This window comes from Grammomys surdaster, unplaced genomic scaffold, assembly GCF_004785775.1.
Source record: "Grammomys surdaster isolate TR1022 unplaced genomic scaffold, NIH_TR_1.0 217, whole genome shotgun sequence".
In the NCBI taxonomy this organism is placed as follows: Eukaryota; Metazoa; Chordata; class Mammalia; order Rodentia; family Muridae; genus Grammomys; species Grammomys surdaster.
In genome coordinates this window covers 399,383-419,616 of record NW_021604662.1, presented here as the reverse complement: position 1 = coordinate 419,616, position 20,234 = coordinate 399,383, and the positions used below count along the sequence as shown (strand labels likewise).

General features: G+C 38.0%; 1 protein-coding gene across 1 annotated transcript in view; it reads right to left on the bottom strand.

Moving 5' to 3' along the window:
- Positions 1-20,234, bottom strand: part of Ppef1 (protein phosphatase with EF-hand domain 1) — an 87,917-nt gene that overhangs the window by 25,676 nt on the left and 42,007 nt on the right. Inside the window, exons 5-6 of the mRNA XM_028772712.1 lie at positions 17,858-17,972; positions 14,650-14,696 (exon numbers count right to left, since the gene is read on the bottom strand). Of these exons, the coding sequence (XP_028628545.1) occupies positions 14,650-14,696; positions 17,858-17,972 (162 nt within the window). The remainder of the gene's footprint in view (positions 1-14,649; positions 14,697-17,857; positions 17,973-20,234) is intronic.

Sequence of the window (20,234 nt, the reverse complement as noted above, 5' to 3'; positions counted from 1 at the left end):
ATAGATAGATAGATAGATAGATAGATAGATAGATAGATAGATAGATAGATAGATAGATAGCATAAGTAATCGATGATTTACTGAATAAATAGGAATCATGGTGTGCTAGCTAGATTTATGTCAACTTGACACAAGGTAGTCATAGCAGAGGAGAGAAAAACGCCTCCATAACATCAGATTATAGACAAGCATGTAGGGTATTTTCTTAGTGATCAGTGGGAGAGGATCTAGCCCATTGTGGTGTGAAATATTATATATTTCACAAGAAATTCTACAAGAAAGCAGGTTGAGCAAGCCATGAGGAACAAGCCAGTAAGCAGTACCTCTCCATGGTCTCTGCATCAGCTCCTGCCTCCAGGGTCTTGCCCTGTTTGTGTTCCTGTCCCAACTTCCCTGACAATAGTAAAGACAATCTGCTACGTTTGCAGACACCAGCCTACCATAACTTTCCTCTGAGAGGCTTCACCCAGCAGCTGACTGAAACAGATGCAGAGACTCATAGTCAAATGTTAGACAGAGTTTGGGGAGTGTTGTGGAAGAGTTGTGGGGAGGATTATGGGCCCCAAAGTGGATAGAGACTTTATAAGAAGACCAACAGAGTCAACTAATGGACCCTTGGAGGCTCTCAGAGACTAAACCACCAGCCAAAGAGCATATAAGGACTGGATCTAGCCACATACATACACCTCATGCTCCATGGTCTTCATGCACATCCTCTAACAATTAAGGGGGGGCTGTCCTTGACTCTGTTGTCTGCTTATGGATTCTGTACCCTTAACTGGACTGCCTTGTCTGGCCTCAGTGAGAGAGTATTTGCCTGGTTTTGCAGTTTCTTGATGACTCAAGAGTGAGCGTGGCTAGAAAGGAAGAAGGGGCATGTAGTTTCATAGTGGAAGGGGCTTGACCCAGAGTGGGCTGGGGTAGACTCAGAATGAACAAAGCTTAGACTAGGGGGTCCACCTTCTCAGCGGAGAAGGGGAGGGGAAAGAGAGAGAGAAGCTGTGTGAGGGGGACTGGAAGCGGGGCTGTGATTGGGATGTAAAGTGGATAAATAAATAATGGGGAAAAAAGAAAGGAAATCACCAAAACAACACAAAGAAAGAAAAAAACCAAAGCAAACTAAATAGTAAAGAAGAATAGAAGAAAAAATCAAACTTGTAAATGGTTAAATTTTTACACTAAAATATGAAAGAGTAAAATAAAAATTCATATAAATATTATTCCTTAAAATAGGTTAGAGATGGTTGAAAACATAAATACAACAGAGAGGGCAGAGCTAGAAACAGAAACAGAAAACAAAATGGAATTTAAAGGTTAAAATGTCAACTGGGTGTTGTATAATACATCTATAATTCTAGCACTGGGGAGGTAGAGGCAGGAGCAGAAGTTTTAGGCTAAGTCTGGCTACAGAGCAAGTTCAAGGCCAGCCTGAGCAACATAGCAAGGGACTATCTCAAAAAAGAGATGATAGTAGTAATATCCCCTAGTGGTAGAATACTTGTCTAGCATGCAGAAGGCTTAGGTATGATCTCTAACACAGAAAAAAATTAAAATATTTAACAGCATAAAAATATTTCATTATAACATGTTAAAAATCACTTCATAAAGAGTATATATTTCATGAACTTGTAATTAATATCCAAAGAAGAAATGTTTGCTTTATATTCTAATCACAAGTACAAACATAATTGTATAAAACTACAAAGGTGGGCCTGGAGAGATGACTCAGAGGTTAAGAGCACTGACTGCTCCTCCAGAGGTCCTGAGTTCAATTCCCAGCAACCACATGGTGGCTCACAACCATCTGTAATGGGATTTGATGCCCTCTTCTGGTATGTCTGAAGACAGTGTATTTATATAAACAAATAAATAAATCTTAAAAAATAATAGCCGGGCAGTGGTGGCACACGCCTTTAATCTCAGCACTTGGGAAGCAGAGGCATTCGGATTTCTGAGTTTGAGGCCAGCCTGGTCTACAGAATGAGTTCCAGGACAGCCAGAGCTACACAGAGAAACCCTGTCTCGGAAAAAAAAATAAAACAAAAATAAAATTACAAAGGTGTTGAATATCCATGTTGAATTATTGCTTAAAACAACCTCCATAAATTCTTGACACTCTTTTTTTAAAAATAAAGTCTAAGTTTCTTCCCTTTGAGTGAGATAGACTTAATGACCTGCTTCTAGTAAACAGAAATAAAAGTAGAGGTGTTTATGTGAAACTTTAGAGATTTAAGTCATAGAAGACATGGCAGCTTCCTAGTATTTTCTCTTAGATTACTCACTTTGGGGGAAACTAACTGCTATTTTCATGAGAATGCTCAGCCAGCCATGTGGAGAGGCCCATGAGTTTAGGAAGGACATTAAATGCTCTACCTAGAGCCACATGAGTTGGCTGTCACTTTTCATCCTTTAAAGAGATTTAAAGATTTATTTTATTTTATGTGTATAAGTGTTTCTCACTCTATAAAATATGTTTTATATATTTATACTTTAATATAAACTTTAATCAATATAGGGAAGTTTTTACAAATATAATACAATTAATTTCTCAGATGTCCATGCAAACTTTGTGAAAATTAACTTTACACTTGCCCCACAAGAAATCTTTAAAACCTTCAAACTGAAAAATATCTCACAGGACATTTTTCTTATAATCACAATCCAATAAGATTTGGAATAAATAATAAAATATGACTAGAAAACTTCTTGCTCCATGAATTAAGATTCTTAGAAATTAACAGCTGGAGTCTTAATAAGCAGTGAATCAATGAAAAAAAATTAAAGACTCGTGTTTCACATGAGGGCTGAGGAGAAGGCTCCGTGAGTAAGGTACTTGTTAGGCAAGCATGAGGATTTGAATTCAAATTTCCAAACACCCATTAAAGATTGGTGTGGTGGCAACCATGTGCCACCACCACACTAGGAGTCAGAGAGAAGTGAGACAATAGTAGACAGAGACAGGGAAATAGTAAGCATCAGATTCTTTGTAAGATCTTGTCTCAAAATACCATGTGGAAAAGTAATAAAGACAGACACTAGTGTCAACCTCTAGCCTCCATATATGCCAGCAGGAGGGCACATGCATGCATGCATGCATGCATCACACACATACAGATACAAACATGCAACCACTTCCTCACCCTACCCCTACAATTAAAAAAAAAAAAGAAATCTTAAATGTGTACTGACCTCTTCTTAGTGTTAAGCCTTTCAAGGCAATGACTTCAAAGCCAGGCAAGATTTATTTGGATATCTATCTTTCTGGCTAGTTTAGGATTAGTCAAATTACTTTGCATAATCTAAATTAGAAGACATTTTAGTCTTCAAATAATAAGGCAACTAACTAAGTCTCCTGTGACATGAGTCTCTAGGCTCTTTAGCCTCCTGCTACTGAGATCTCTCTCAGTTTCTTTCAAATGAGCAAAATTTCTTCACTCAGCTCTAGCAAACTCAGATTTACACTGCAGTTAATAAGTAACATTTATGAAATGGATATTAAGCCAAAAATTACATAAAACCGAGGGTAACCACAACTCTGAAAAGTACTCCGATGGTCTGCAGTGGATTAAAAAAAAGTAAATTGACTAGACACATAAAAACTGAGATATTTTCCTATATTCTCACCTAGTTCCCATTGAAGCATTTTACAATAGACATTTGAAGTTTACTTCAACATATCTGGACATTTTCCTAAGGAATATCAAACAATAACTTCTGGACTTCTATTCCATAATGTCACAACTTTCATTTTTACAGCCTCTGTTTTGAAGATCTATTCTCATTTAAAAAAAAAAAAAGAAACAACTTTGTTCCAGTGGCAGCATGAAGTATCCCAGTGATGGGGAATACAGGATTAGATTCCCTTCACTGTGGGAAAGTTATGGGCATGGGCTCAGGTGGAGCAATGAGGAGAAGAAAGAAAAAAAAGGCAAACGCGACAGCACAGATCCTAATAGACAGCCTCAGTATGATACCTACAGGGTTAAAAGTTAATTAGCTGCTTTGTGTCCATGTCCAGCTCCTTTTCAGCTGCGGGATCACCACTCTCAGTGCCAATTTAACAAACTCATTCACTAATACTTGATCTACAATTTCAAGCTTTCCATTCAATGAAGGAAAATGTCTTGTAATGTTAGCAAGGCTGAGGCTCTAAATGAAGTACTTCAAATTGGTCACTCCAATTAAGCAAAAGTGGCTGATTAGAATTAACCTTTTCAGAAAATAAAATCTAAAAACATGACCTAAGTAATGATATGTAAATTGCTTCACTTGATGATAAGATTACATTTGAAGACATAAAGTGGAGATGCCCTTTTTGCAAAGGTCTGTTATGGTTAAAAGTGTGGTACCTAGAGGGGAAAAAATTCCCAAGCCAGATGGGGTTGAGTGAGCTGAAAGTATCTCAGAGTTAAAATATTAAATGGCAAAAATTAAAGATGGCCAAATACTAAACAAATGAAAAACTAATAATTCCTCAAAAGCAATCATTGCTCTAGAACCCAAAACTTATTGCAGTATACCACAGGAAAGTATGTAACAGAATCTTCCTTGCCCTTCAAGACGTTCCTTTATGATTCGGGCCCTTACTAAATTATTAAACATTCTTAAAAGTTTTGTCAAAAACTACCATCCCTTAACCCAGGCATGGTAGTCATTCTTGAAATCTCAGGAGTACCAATGTGAGAGAGTTCAAGGCTAGCCTTGACTGTATACTGAGGCTGTCTCCTGATAAAATAATAAATTATAAACCAAGCATGAAGCCACACACTTGGAATGGCAGCATTTGGGAAGTCGAGGGAGAATTGCTGTAAGTTGGAGGTCAAACTTGGTTTCATAGCAAGATCTTGTCTCAGACACAAAGCCTAGCCACTCTATCCAGGAAGTCTTCAGTGAAGTTAGTGTCCCACCAGTAAGTTACCTTAAAACTCCAAATCCCAATCATAATGTGTCCTCTCTCAATTATCTTTTGTTCATTGTGTTGCCTACTTCCATCCCTGTGCTAGGAGCTGATCCCAGGGGATCTTGTCCTTTTTATCAATCAAACTTCCTAGTAAACTGTATCTGTCAGGGCAATAATTTCCTCTTAGTCATACCATATTGCCAAGTTTTAGCATATTATCTCATTCATAGCTGACATTAAATATATATGGAATGAATGATCCCCATAGTTTATCTTTGTAGATTGCTCTAGTTTTTACATGATGGTTATGTCTTCAGTACATAGAGACCAAATAAAAAGCTTATTTAGTGAAAAAATTAGTGGAAAATTTCATTTTTGCATATGATCAGTTATAATGGTAAAGGTCTTGACTCTGTAATCCCACTACTCAAGGGGATGAGGCTGAGGATCACAAGTTGGATGGTTGCCTGGGCTCTGAAGTGTGTCTATTCCTCATCTGAGCAACTTAAGACCCTATCTCAAAGTTCTTGTAAAAAAATAAAACGAAGGATTGAATTAGTGGTAAAGTGCCTGCCCAACACATGGGAGGCCCTAGGTTCAATTCCCTGCACCTTAAAACCAGTCTTGAGTCAAACCTACCACTTGGAAAAGAACAGTAAAAAAGTTAGGCATATCAGTGATGCTACTGCCTCTCAGATTTGGTTGACCTGGGCCAAGCTTGAGGATATAGCCCTGTTCATATTATAAAAAGGAACTGATGAGGAAGAAACTATATAACAAAATGCCAACCTGGGGAGTGGTGGTGAGTGGTGAATAAGAATTGTTTGTGAAGGCAAAGCTCATAGGTTTTATTTTTTCTTTTAAATTTGGCTTTTTTTAAAAGATTTATTTTTTTATGTATATGAGTACACTGTAGCTGTCTTCAGACACACCAGAAGAGAGCATTAGGTCCCATTACAGATCGTTGTGAGCCACCATGTGGTTGCTGGGAATTGAACTCAGGACCTTTGGAAGAGCACACAGAGCTCTTAACCACTGAGCCATCTCTCCAGCCCGTTTCTAGGTTTTATTAGGATTGATGGAGGAAAAAAATAGTCATAGTTAAGTCATAAATATTGGGGATAGAATTGAGCAACCCAAAAGGGTCTAGGACACCATAAGAAGACTTACAGAGTCAGCTAACCAGGGACTATGGGGACTCACAGAACCTGGACCACCAACCAAAGAGTGTGCAGGGGCTGGACCTAGCCACGCCCCCCCATTTGTAGCAGATGTGCAGCTTGGTCTTCATATGGGTTCCCTAACAATTGGAACAGAGACTGTCTCTGATTGTTGCCTGCCATTGGATCCCCTTTTCCTACCTGGACAGACTGGTTGGGCCTCAGTGGGAGAGGAGGTGCTTAGTCATGCAGGGACTAGATGTCTCAGGGTGTGGTGGTACCCCAGGAGGGCTCCTGAGATAAAGGGAGGAGATAATGGGGAATTCATAAGAGTGGGACTGGGAGGAGAGGAGGAATGGGGAGCTTTGATTGGGATATAAAGAGAATAAATAAATTAATTAATGGAGAAAAAAGATATAAGTGTTAGGCATATCTAGCTTTAAACTTTTTAAAAAATTCCCAACAGGATACAGTTGTCCAAACTGCTCCACAAAATTCAAATTTTGTTTCCTTTAAAACGTAATAATTAGATAAACAATTTAAAGTATGACTACTAAGCTAGCTCTAAACAGTCTTTGAAGATCAGGGTTCACATCAACAATACTTAACTCATCAACATTACTTAACTCATAGCTTTTGTCCAGGAGCTAAAGGGAATCATTGCACTGGGCTGGGATTCAGTGGGCTGTTGCTGCACTGATGGAGAGCAAAATATTAATTCACCTAAGCCTTTCTAGAGGTCAATGAAATAAAGGTACAGCATTCCTAAACTTATGGGACACTATGAAAGGAGTGCTAAGAGGAAAGCTCATAGCACTAAGTAGTGCCTTCATAAAGAAATTTGAGAGATTTCATTCTAGCAAATTAACAGCACACTTGGAAGCTCTAGGTGAAATAGACGCAAACACAGTCAAGAGCAGACCAAGACAGGAAATAATCAAATTCAGGGCCAAAATCAACCAATTAGAAACAAAGAGAACAGTAAAAAGAATCAACAAAACCAAGAGCTGGTTCTTAGAGAAAATCAACAAGATGAGACATATCTTAGCCAAACTAAAAGGCACATATAGAGAATATCCTAATTTTAAATATCAGAAATGAAAATGGAAGACATAACAACAGATACCAAAGAAGTCCAAAGAATCATTAGGTCTTACTTAACAAGCATGTACTCTTACAAAATTGGAAATTTTATACTAAATAAATCAAGATCAGGTAAACAATCTGAATAGACCTAAAACATTTAAAGAAACAGAGGTAGTCATTAAAAGTCTCCTAACCAAAAAAAGCCCAGGGACAGATGGTTTAGTGGAAAATTATATTACATTTTCAAAGAAGAGCTAATACCAATACTTCCCAAGTTATTATACAAAATAGAAACAGAAAGAACACTGCCAAATTCATTTTACAAGGCCACAGTCATCCTGATAACTAAACCACACAAAGACTCAACAAAGAAAGATAATTTCAGACCAATTTCCCTTATGAACATTGACATGAAAATATTCAACAAAATACTCAGAAACCAAATCCAAGAACACATCAAAAACATCATCCACCATTATCAAGAAGGTTTCATACCAGAGATGCAGGGGTAGTTCAACATAAGAAAATCTATTAACATAATCCATCGTATAAACAAACTGGAAGAAAAAAAACATTTGATCATCTCATTAGATGTTGAAAAAGCTTTTGACAAAATCCAATACCCATTCAAGATAAAGTCTTGGAGAGTTCAGGGACATGAGGCACATACCTAAACGCAATAAAGTATATATACAGCAGGCCAATAGCCAACATCAGATTAAATGGAAAGAAACTTAAATCAATTCCACAAAAATCAGGGACAAGACAAGGCTGTCCACTCTTTCTATGTCTATTCAATATAGTACTTGAAGTTTCAGGTACAGCAATATGACAACTAAAGGAGATCAAGAGGATACTTATTGAAAAGGAAGAAGTCAAAGTATTGTATTTGCAGATGATATGATAGTATACATAAGTGACCTCAAAAACTCTACCAGAGAATTCCTACAGCTGACAAACACCTTCAGCAAAATGGGTGGATATAAAATTAACTCAAAAAGAAAGTAGCACTCTTATATACAAATAATAAAGAGGCTGAGAAAGAAATCAGGGAAATAGCAGCCATCACAATAACCACAAACAATATAAAATATCTTGGAATAACTCTAACCAGGCAAGTAAAATAACCATCTGAAAAGAACTTTAGGTCTTTGAAGAAATAAATTGAAAGATTTCAGAAGATGGAAAGATCTCCCATCCTCATGGACTGGTAGGATTAACATAGTAAAAATGGCCATTTTACCAAAAGCAACCTACTGACTCAGTGAAATTACGATAAAAATTCCAACTCAATTCTTTATAGACTTTGAAAGAATAATACTCAATTTCACATGAAAAACCCAAAAAGCCCAGGATAGCTAAAATAATCCTGTACAATAAAAGAACTTCATGAGGTATCACCATCCCTGATTTCAAGCTGTACTATAGAGCAATAGTAATAAAAAAAAAAAACCCTGCATGGCGCTAGCGTAAAAATAGACAGATTGACCAATGGAATCAAATAGAAGACCCAGAAGTAAATCTATACACCTGTGGACACTTGATTTTTTATGAAGTCAAAACTATACAATGGAAAAATAGAAACCATCTTTAACAAATGTTGTCAGTCGAATTGGATGTCTGTGTGTAGAAGAATACAAATAGATATATATTTATCAGCCTGGACAAAACTCAAGACCAAGTGAATTAAAGACTTCAACATAAAACCAGATACACTAAATCTAATAGAAGAAAAAGTGAGGAATAGCCTTGAAGATATTGGTACAAGGGATAACATCCCAAACAGAATACCAAAGGTTCAGGAGCTAAGATCAACAATTAATAAATAGTACTCCATGAAACTGAAAAGCTTCTGTAAGGTAAAAAACACTGTCAATGGGATTAAATGGCAGCCTACGAATTGGGAAAGCATTTTCACCAACCTAATACCCAACAGAAGGCTGATATCCAAAATACATAAAGAACTCAAAAAAAATTAGACATCAACAAAGAAAATAACCCAATTAAAAATGGGGTGCAGAGCTAAACAGAGAATTCTCAACAGAGGAATCTCAAATGTGTGAGAAGCACTTAAAGAAATGTTCAATATCTTAGTCATCAGGGAAATCGAAATCAAAACAACTCTGAGATTCCATCTTACATTGGTCAGAATGGCTAAATAGAAAACTCAAGCAACAGGTCATGCTGGCGAAGATGTGAAGCAAGGAGAACACTTCTCCATTGCTGATAGGAGTGCAAACTTGTGTAGCCACTCTGGAAATCAATCTGGTGGTTTCTCAGAAAATTGGGAATAGTTCTATTTAAAGATCCAGCTATATCATTCCTTGGCATATACCCGAAATAAGCTCCACCATACCACAAGGGCATTTGCTCAACTATGTTCATAGCAGCTTTAATCATAATAGCCCTAAAACTGGAAACAACCTAGATGCCCCTCAACTGAAAAATGATAAAGAGAATTCACACAATGGAGTATTTACTTAGCCATTCAAAACAATGACATCATGAAATTTGCAGGTGAATGGATGAAACAGGAAGAATCATCTTGAATGATATAACCCAGACCCACAAAGACCAACATGGTATATACTGACTTATAAGTCGATATTATTCATAAAGTACAATATAACCATGCTACAAACCACAGACCCAAAGAAGATAAGTAACAAGGAGGGCCTAAGGGGGGGAATGTTTAACTATCAGTGAGGAGACAGATTAGACAGGGGTTTATGGAAGGAGGGGACCAGATAGAGGTGGGGATAGGAACAGAGAGATGGGGTAGGGGAGGGAAGGAGTACTAGGAAAGACAACTAGATTGTGGGGGAGGGAAGGAGCATCTTTTAGCTGAGCTAAAAACCTAGGACAATGGAAACTCCCAGGAATCTATGAGGGTGACTCTAGCTAAGACTCCTAGCAAGGGAGGGATACTAGCTAAGACTTCTAGCAAGGGGGTGATACAGAGCCTGAACCGACCACCTCTTATAACCAGGCAAGACTTCTAATGGAGGGATTGGGATATAAACCCAGCGACAAAACCTTAGGCCCACAATTTGTACTGCCTACAAGATGTGATGGAGCAAAATTTGAAGGAAAAGCTAAACAATGATTGGCCCACATACCATGAAAGGAAGCCCACCCCTGACAACATTAATGGTACTCTGCTATACTTGTAGACAATAGCCTCGAATAACTACTATCAGAAAGGCTTCACCCAGCAGCTGATGGAAACTGATACAGAGACCTACACTCAAACATTAGGCATAGTTAGAAAAATCTTGTGGAAGAGGGAAAGAAAGATTGAAGGAGCCAGAGAAATCAAGGATCCTGCAAGAAAACCTATAGAATCAACTAACTTGGACCCATAGGGGCTCACAGAGACTGAAGTGCCAACCAAAGAGCATGCATGGGATGGAGCTATGCCCTCTGCACATATGTAAAAGCTGTACAGCTCGGTCTTCATGTGGGACATCTAAAACAGGAGCAGGGGCTGCGTCTGACTACATTGCTTGCCTTTGGACCCCTTTTCCTTAACTGTGCTGCCCTGTCTAGTCTCAATAGAAGATATACCAAGGCAGGTTGGTATCCTTGGGAGTCTTCACCTTTTCTGAGGAGAAGGGGAGGAGGAGAGATGAAGTGAGAGGGAAGGACTGGGAGGAGAGGAGAGAGGGGGAACCTGTGACCAAGATGTAAAGTAAATAAAGAACTGAATTAATAAAAAATATTTGGTTAGTACAAATTCCTTTAAAATAATAATATGAGGGTTGTCATGGTGGCACATGACTTTAGTCATAGTGCTTAGGAGACAGAGGCAGGTGGATGGATCTCTGTGGGTGCATGACAAGCCTAGTCTACACAGTGAGTTTCAAGCTAAACAATGCAACATAGTGAGATCCCATCTCAACGTGGTAGTGGTGGTGGTGGTATAAGCTGGGCATTGTGAATCATACCTCTAACATCAGCCCTAGGGAGGACAATAAAGGAGGAATATCCTGGGTATTAGGGAAGCCTGGACTCGAGGGCAGAACCTGTGTTATATAGCAAGATCCTGTTGGTGTGTGTGTGTGTGTGGTTTCAGCACTTTTTCTTGTGCTGTTGCTGAAAATACTAATGATATTCATGACCTGGCCTCACTGCCTTATCACAGCTATTCTTGTTTTCCTTTTAAAAGTAAAGGTTATTGTGTATGTTGCAGATATATAACACGATGCTACGGGATTCATACAAAGACCAAGAAAGCAACCACAGTGATTCAAATCAACATACTCATCATCTGACACAGCTACTCATATAAGTATGCATATATATTGGCACTCACTACTAAAATCTACTCATTTAGCATGAATCCTAGACACAGTAAGTAACTGAGCACAGTAAGTTCACAGCTTGGTAAGCATGAAACCGAAAGAAACATGACAAGAAACAAAAGTGAGGAAAGTCTTATTCCCTGCAGTAAGTAAGGGAACACCAGAATTGTTTTGTTCCCCAAACAGCATCTTCTTCCAGTGAAAGTAGCATATGGGTTTTACATAGGAAAACTCTTTAAGGGAGGGCATATTCCTGGGAACACTCAATCAGGAAGTACATATCTGAGCATGTCTGGCTTAAGAGGGAAAGACAGTAGACACATTTTTGAGCGTGCCCAGCTAAAAGGTTAAAATGGTGGATGAAGACATTTTGGGGCATGTTCAGCTTGTATCGTAAAAATAGAAAGAAGGAAGGCATCTGGACATGCTTACTATCCAGAAAAAGTTTAGTTTCAGAAAGGAAAGGACACTTTGAAAATGTATTAATACAGGAGTTTGTCCCTTCAGGTACCGAACTCACTCAGCAGCCAATAAATACGATTTTGTTAACGTAGCCCTCGTGTTGTACATAGATTTTGCTTTTTCAGTTTCTCAAAGTGAAAACTTGCCGTCCTCAATGGTCCTTCCCTTTTCCCCCTGTTAAGTCAGGCAAGTGATGTGTATGTTTTTTTCCATGCCTAATCTGCCTGTTACCTTCTCACCCTGAGTTTGGTAAAATTCTAACCCATTGCTTTTATACACCACTCTCAAATATCCCCCTTACCTCCTTCTATCCCAGTCTATGCCAGAGTAGCTTCCTTCTCTTTTACTGCATGGCCCTCAATAATGTCACTGGAGAACTCTTGAGATGTTTCTAGCTTCCATTTGAATGCTATATTTTCACCTTTAGTTCCTTTTATGATGCTTCCTACCACCCACCTCCTCCTGTTCAGTCTCTGCATTAGCACCTTCCAGTTTTATATGTTCCATGTCACTTTGCCAATGCAATTAAAGAACTGTGTCAGAATACTCTGTCCTGATTTCTCTACTCCAGGACTCTGATCATACCTTAGTATCTTTAGCTCTCCCTTAAAAAGGTTTCTTTTCCAAATCGATTGGAATGTAGTGATCACTGTCCCCATTTAACTTGTTCAGCCATTTTCCTTTTCAAATGTTTTCCAAAGTCTCTAGGTAAAGACTTGTTAGATTGTTTTGGTTAATGCTGTTCATATCCCATCCTCAGATGCTACCTGTCAGCAATGGCAGGACTGGAATTTTGAACATTTAATATTAAGTAGTGTGGTAAGCTGGACAAATGTTTCTTGCACTGGACAACTTGAGACTTCATTTAAGCATTCCACCCTTCTTCTTCCCAACCTTTCCAACTTTGCCAGAGATATCCCCATGCCATGATAAATAAACTCCCTCTACTTAACCTCATCCAGAAAGAATTCTCTCCACAAATCTAGACCTCCCTTAAGGATACTGGTGACCCCTGACTCCAGCATCACTACTCTAGAAAAAAACAATCTATTTCCTGCAAGGGGCAGGGTAGTGGAAGGTCTGACACTTTGCCCGCCTCCTTTCAGACCCAGGACCTCTGATTAAATGTCTTCCTCAGCTCCTTAGCTCTAGGTCTGAGGGCCAACTCATTCAACAAATATATATTCCTGGTACTCGCCCTCCCTGTTGCTGATATTCTTTTACTTATCCTTGTAGCTTGCCTTCTGGATTCCACTTCAGACTCTCATATCACCTGGGACTTTTTCACCTGCACCTTTCTACTCCTCCTACTCCCTAAGGCCCTTCCAGCTACTACCTGACCCGAGTACACGTTCTAATCCTTCAATCCTCCTATTCTTCCCATACTGTCTTCTCTTCCTTTCCTAGCTTGACTCCTATGGATATATCTGAAAGGTCTCTTTACTAACTCCCTCAGCTCCCTACCAGTAAGACTTGTCTGGAATTCCTATACCAACCAACTGCCTGGGGAGCTTCCCACTTCCTCCAAACACACTCCCTGGTTCTGGACCTTGTATAGACTTCCTGAAGTGTCATTCAAATCCTCTCCCAAGTGCCAAGTCCATTGACTGACTTCTAGCTTGGCCTATCCCATTTTCTTCCAAGTTGCCATTATGGATAAATGAAACAAAACCTTGCATTTCTGTCATAATGTAGATCCTTAAAATGCTATTGAATGAGAGAGAGAGAGAGAGAGAGAGAGAGAGAGAGAGAGAGAGAGAGAGAAAGTGAGAGAGGAAGAGAGAGAGGAAGAGAGAGAGGAAGAGAGAGAGAACGAGTTTGAAGATGAGTTGGTAGAGACATGGAGAGGATATTGAAGAAATTGGGGGAGGAGAAGAATATTATCAGAATATATTATATGAAAAAATTGAAAGAAAAATAAAATAAGTATTGAAAATAAAAAATGCTCTTGGATAATTACATCATTATATCCATAAGACAATGTATGGAGTGGAAGTCCAGGATAATATGAAAGCTGGAAAACAAATATGGTTAATTTTGCTAGTCATGAGGGTGCTAGATGGAAGGACAGAAAATGCATTACTCAAAAAGAGACAGACACGTAGAAGACCAGTGTTAAATGACAGCACTAGGGCCCCAGGATCTGTTTTCTAGATATTATCATTCTAGAAGCAAACATTCAGGTAGCAACTGTTGGCTCAGAGAGAAAAATGAATCCAGTCAAAGATACAGATCAAGTCCATGTCAGCAGCTCTGTTTTGTGCAAAAGATGAAGCACTAGCAGAGCAACTGAGCTCAGCGCTGCTAGGGCAAGGTAGACATTTACTAAAGGAATCTCCTTTCACACCCAATTAGTGTGAGATAAAAAGGGAAAACTCATTATAGAACATGTTAATTTCCAAGCAAAATAAAACAGACTACATTCCTCTTCATCCTGTGCCATCTCAACCTTTATGACATAATAAAGACAGGCATGCACACATTCTAACTGATATACAGATAGCTTCAGTGTTGAACAAAGAATCTAATTACATTTTTGAAAAACAAATCTTATGAGATGTGTGGAAACCTAAAAGATGTGTTTCTACAAATCTTTCAGATTCTAAGATAAAAAACAGTCATATTGCATTTATATCTGTGTGTATAGACATCCATACAACAAAACTAATATTGTTACCTGCCCTAGGACTGCCCTCACTCAACAAAAGCACAAGTAGTTAGGAAAACAAGCACTTACCTTATAGAAAATCAACATGAGATCATCCAGTTTCCCATGCAAATCACCTGGAACACAAATGAAAAATCCGTATTCAGTAGGAACCAAGATGCAATACTATTTCATTATAGAATTTTAAATCTCAAATACTCCAAGTATTCTCATGGCTTTGGGATTTCCACTTTATGTTGATGATACTAATTCAATATGCATTTTGCGTCTATGGATTCAGTCTTTCCCTCCCATACTACACATGGAGTGGGTACAGCAACTGGAACTGTTTAATCTAGGCATTCACTTATTCTGAGTTAAGCTCCATACTTACAATTTTATGCTTACTTTCTTGTTCGATCCACTCAGTGAGTAGCATTGTCATCATCCTTATATTCCAAATGAGATGAGTAATTACAAAACATATGCAATCACCCTGTCACCAAAATCTGAGCTAGAATTCAAACCCAGCATCCTCTCACCTAAAGATGATTTCCTCTGTATTGCCTACATGTTAATGCCCAGGAGAGCAGCAAAAATAGCTATCACAGGAAGCATTGACTCTCCAAGGACCTACCATAGTATCTAGGCAACTAGACATTCAATGCATGCATTTAATCATGGAATCCATAGCCATTCATTTGTTGGGTTTTGCTTTATTTTACTTCTAATTTTTAAGGTTTAAAAATTATAACTAGATAGTTGAGATTCTTTTTAATGAGACATTTATGAGGGGTAAAAACCAAAAGCCAACGAAAGGAAGCTACTGAATATAAGACTCATTAATGAAAAGAGTAAGTGACTATATGAATATTCAAATTGTCTATTTGGATAAATATAAATAAATAAATTTTTAAGTAAAATATTTATCTTTTATAATCTTAGCTCAAAATTTGTATTCAACTTAATCACCATATAACTTAATTTAAGAACACTTTTTTCTCGGTTTATTTAAAATCCCATAAATGAGATAAATTACTTTAGAAATAAAAAAGTTTAAAACCCTACATCACTAGCACTTTTTATAAAATTGCCAGAATATTAAAAATAAGATAAAGAGCATATTGATGCTAACGGGTACTTAAATGTCAATATCTTTATATAGTCTCACTCCAAAAATTAAATAAATATATATTTAATATATCTTGCCAATTATTTTTGCTTTCTTAATTTTCTTCAGAGTGATTTGCCTATTAAAAATATAAGTATACTGGCCATAGAGATGAGTCAGTAATTAAAGTGTTTGCTATTTAAGAAGACTTGTGCTCAGATCCCCATCAATCATGCAACAAACAACATACAGTGGTCCCCATCTGTACCCTCAGTACTGAAGGCAACAGAGAGAGGCTCACTGTCCCCCAACCTTGCCAATCCCTGAGCTCCAGGTTCAGTAAGAGACCTTGTCTCAAAAAGTGGACAGCAATGGAGAAAGACATCCATCACTGATCTTGTCTCTGCATGCATGCATGCACACATACACAAACAGGCACACACACCACCACCATCACAACCACCATCACTACTTCCACTACAGAAATTTGAATATGAAGGATTAGAATATCTGGCATGCTAAAATATGAAGTTGCTTTGGCATATTTGCTTTTCTCTTTACCAAAGGTGCTATGTGGAGAAAAATATCTGGAAATAAATGTCCCACATGTAGTGTCCCTTAAATGAATGGATTTGCCTAGCCTACCTAGTCTGGACAGACAAGTGTAAAGATGACACTCTACCTAATCTGAAATATAGAAGACCTTATTTTTAATGTAACCCTATCACTGACTGGCTGAATAAGCTATGCTCAGGGTACCATATAGAAATGCTTTGAGGAAATTATGTGTTTCTCTCTGGACCTCTATTTCATGCATAAGAGCAAGACATGGGGGCTTTGAATATAGTATAATGAATAGAGTGCTTGTCTAGCAGGGGCAGCCCCTGGGTTTGATCCTTAACATGGGGGGGGGGAAGTAAAACCTTAGCTTTCAGTAAAAGGACCAGAACATCTCCATAACGCCTTTTCAGTTCTCATATTGTGGGATTCTAGAACTCACATGTCCTCTAATTCATTTCTTCTTCTAGGGTGCAAGTGGCACACATCTGTAACCTGGATGCAGATATATCTGCAATAGCAACTGGAGGGCTAATGGAAATGCAGAGCCTAACATCTTGTTTTTGACTGTTAATATACATGTGGGTAGAAAGCCTAGCCCCTGGCTTTAGAGGATTCACAGGTTGGCATGGTTTCCTGAGCCTTATGACCCAGCATTCTTTATTTTCATCAAAAGCAAAGCCTGCTATAACTTTTAATAAAAGGTCTCTATGCTAAGGTATATCATTCTCTAGAGTGATCTGGTGGCCTGATTCAGTTGAAATTAAACCATTAGAGACTCTTCAAAAAACCCAAGTAAGCCCAATGTCATGAGAAATGTACTGGTAGATCAAGTCTCTGTCACCACTATGAGATACTGGGAATGGAAAGGGTTTAATTAGATTGTCAAATCCACTTCTACCTGCCAGAGTGAGAGAACGTGGGCTAAAAACTGATTTAGAAAATAACAACCACTGTTTTGTAACCTAAAGGCTTAATTAGAAGTTAGGGAATTGCTGTTCCTTCCATGCACCCCACTCCCAGACAGTGTAAGCATGCTGAGTACCAACTGTGATGAATTTCAATGTGTACTGTTTCTAGAAGCAATATCCTGCCAGGCTGGCCTATAAGATAACAAAATCTCAAATCTTATTATTTAGAAGAACAAGAAACTGATTTTGGGGACATTCCCACTCCTTTAAAAGCTGCAAAGACCAGTTGGAAAATCTAAAGTGGCAGCCAAGGGCAGAAAAGAATTTAATCTCCACCCGCCTTGGGTGTTTCTCTTTCCAGTAGAAGTGGCATGTACACAGAGGCCCACCTGGAAAAAAAACACCATGAAACCGAGATAATGAGAGCCAGTCAGAGGGCAAAGAACACTTATTCTACCCATCAGTGGCTCTCCATATTAAAATGCTAGTTGCCTTTAGAAAAAGCTACAGGAGTTCTTTAATTTCTCACATAATTAATTCCTGCCAGCTGGTATGCAAAACAAAGACAAGATGGGGAACAGTATTATCATGATAGATAATTCTATATTAACATTTTCCCCTCAACACAATCCAATTTACATAGTTTTCAAGTTAGGCAAATGATGCAGGACCAAGAGGCTCCTAAATATTAATGTGACAACTCTTTTCTGAAACTTACCACAGATTGTTATCTCTTTGGCGGGAAAGGTTTTTACGTGAGTGAAATTCGGCATTTGCTTCAGGACTTTCCTGGCTTCAAATAGCACCTCTAAGACGTAGTAAGCATGAAGTATCTGAGAGGAAGCAGAGGAAATGGAGATAATGAACCAGGGAGAAAGACATGGCTATGTCGAAAACTATAAAAATGAAGCATACGAGCACATTTTAGGTTGCTGTATTTAAGAATAATCTTTACATTATTCTCCAATAGTCTAGTACGTAAAAAGCTCCCAGGAGATATTTGTAATGGAATGAATGAATGGTTCCTAAAATTCTTTACAGTCTCATGTTCTTCTTTGACATTATCCATTTGCTTACAATATTTCTGATTATTCTTGGTCCTTAGAACCCAAGAGGAGTAATGGGAAAGTAGGGGTGGAGGACGTCAATTGTCCAAAGAAAAAGCATAACAATAAGAATCATTTAAAAAGAGGAGAGGAAACAAAGAAAGGAAGGCAAAAGAAAAGTCTGTGAACAAGGTTTAGCTTTTTGTTGAGATGCCCTGCTACTTGCAACTGAAAGTAGGTGTTGTTGGGCTCAGAGACCTCACAAGGGAGCTAAACAAGCTCCTAAGCCTCCTAAGTATATGGCTCCAGCCTTTGGTATACAGAATGCCCAGGACAGCAAGCACACTGTGAAAATATTCCAACTGAAAACACTATTTATGACCACCCCACGCTCCTCCAGTTACAGCACGGACGAGGCCATTTTTTCTTACAGATTTACTCTGTTTTCTCCCTTAAGCTTAAAAAAAAATCCAATGTGTCATTTCTCTCATTTCTAAATTAAGAAAATTTCCAAACATATACTCCAGAAAGAAAAGATAACAAATACGTGGTTATCACACAAACTTAACTGATATCAACATAGCTTTAAGGGTCAAGTTGACTTAGAATTTGGATGTCCAAGATGGTGCTCATTTGCAATATGAGAAAACAGAGTACTTGAAATGGAGGCTACTTAGAATTGAGATGTGCTGCAAGAACAAAATTCACTCTGATTTCAAAGACTTGGTATAAAGAAAGCAAAAATGTCTTAATCATTTTAATATGATTGTATATTGAAATGTTTCGTATACTGAGATGTACTGAATTAAATATATTATTAAAACTGAGTTTATCTTTTTTCTTTTTTAATATTATACTGGAAAATTCTAAATAGATGATTCATATACTTCTATTAGACTCTCATTTCCTATCCACTTGTAACTTAAGGGGCTACCAAATCTTTTTCTCACATAAGCATTCTAAAGCCATCCAATCCACAGCTTTACTTAAAACTCTAATGAGAACTTGCCTTCAGCTATATTGTATTACTTTTTTTAAAGATTTATTTATTTTATGTATATGAGAACACTGTAGCTGTCAGACACACCAGAAGAGGGCATCGGGTCCCATTACAGATGGTTGTGAGCCACCATGTGGTTGCTGGGAATTGAACTCAGGACCTCTGGAAGAGCAGTCAGCGCTCTTAACCTCTGGTTTTTAACACAGGGTCTGGATCTCACTGTGTAGCATAGGCTGGCTCAAACATCATGACAATCCTTCTACCTTGGTTTCCCAAGTCCGTGGATTAATATTTTATTTGTATTTTTACATTTTTAGTATGTAAAAATTCCATTTTATTATTGGGGGGCATGCATGTGTCACAGCATATTGTGAAAGTGAGAGGGAGAGCTTATGAGAGTCCTCCTTCTACCATATGGACCCTAGGCATCACACTCAGTTCCTCAGCTTGGTGGTATGTGCCTTTACTCACTGATCCATCCCAATGGTCCCTGCATAAATATTTTTAAAATGTGGGCAAAAATGCTGCTGTTTAATGGTCTGTTTCAATCTGTACCTTTAATCTACAGACTTCTAATACTAGTTTCATGTGTCATTGAAGCTTGTCCGGCCCATTGTACCACTAATTAGAATAAATGCACCTAAAGAGGTATTTTCATTTTGTTTTTTAACATTAACAAATATTCACTAAAAATATCTTGTAAACACAAACAATTTTAATATTAATATAGTTTTCTTGAGTAAACTTAAGATTAGCTACATTTGTTAATATTAGTATTTACTTAAAAAGCTATATGTCAGTAGAATTATAATTATTATGTTTATAACCAAAATATTAAAATATTCAAAATAGTTCATACAAACATTAGTTTTTACATTTATAAATATAGCAGATTAAATAACCACTTAAATAAAATATTCACATTATTATAAAGGTCAAGGAAGAGACTTTTACTCTGCAAAAATATTTTCTTCTTTGTTTGGGACAGGGAGGGGGAGAGGGAGAGGGAGGGGGAGGGGGAGGGGAGGGGGAGGGGGAGGGGGAGGGGG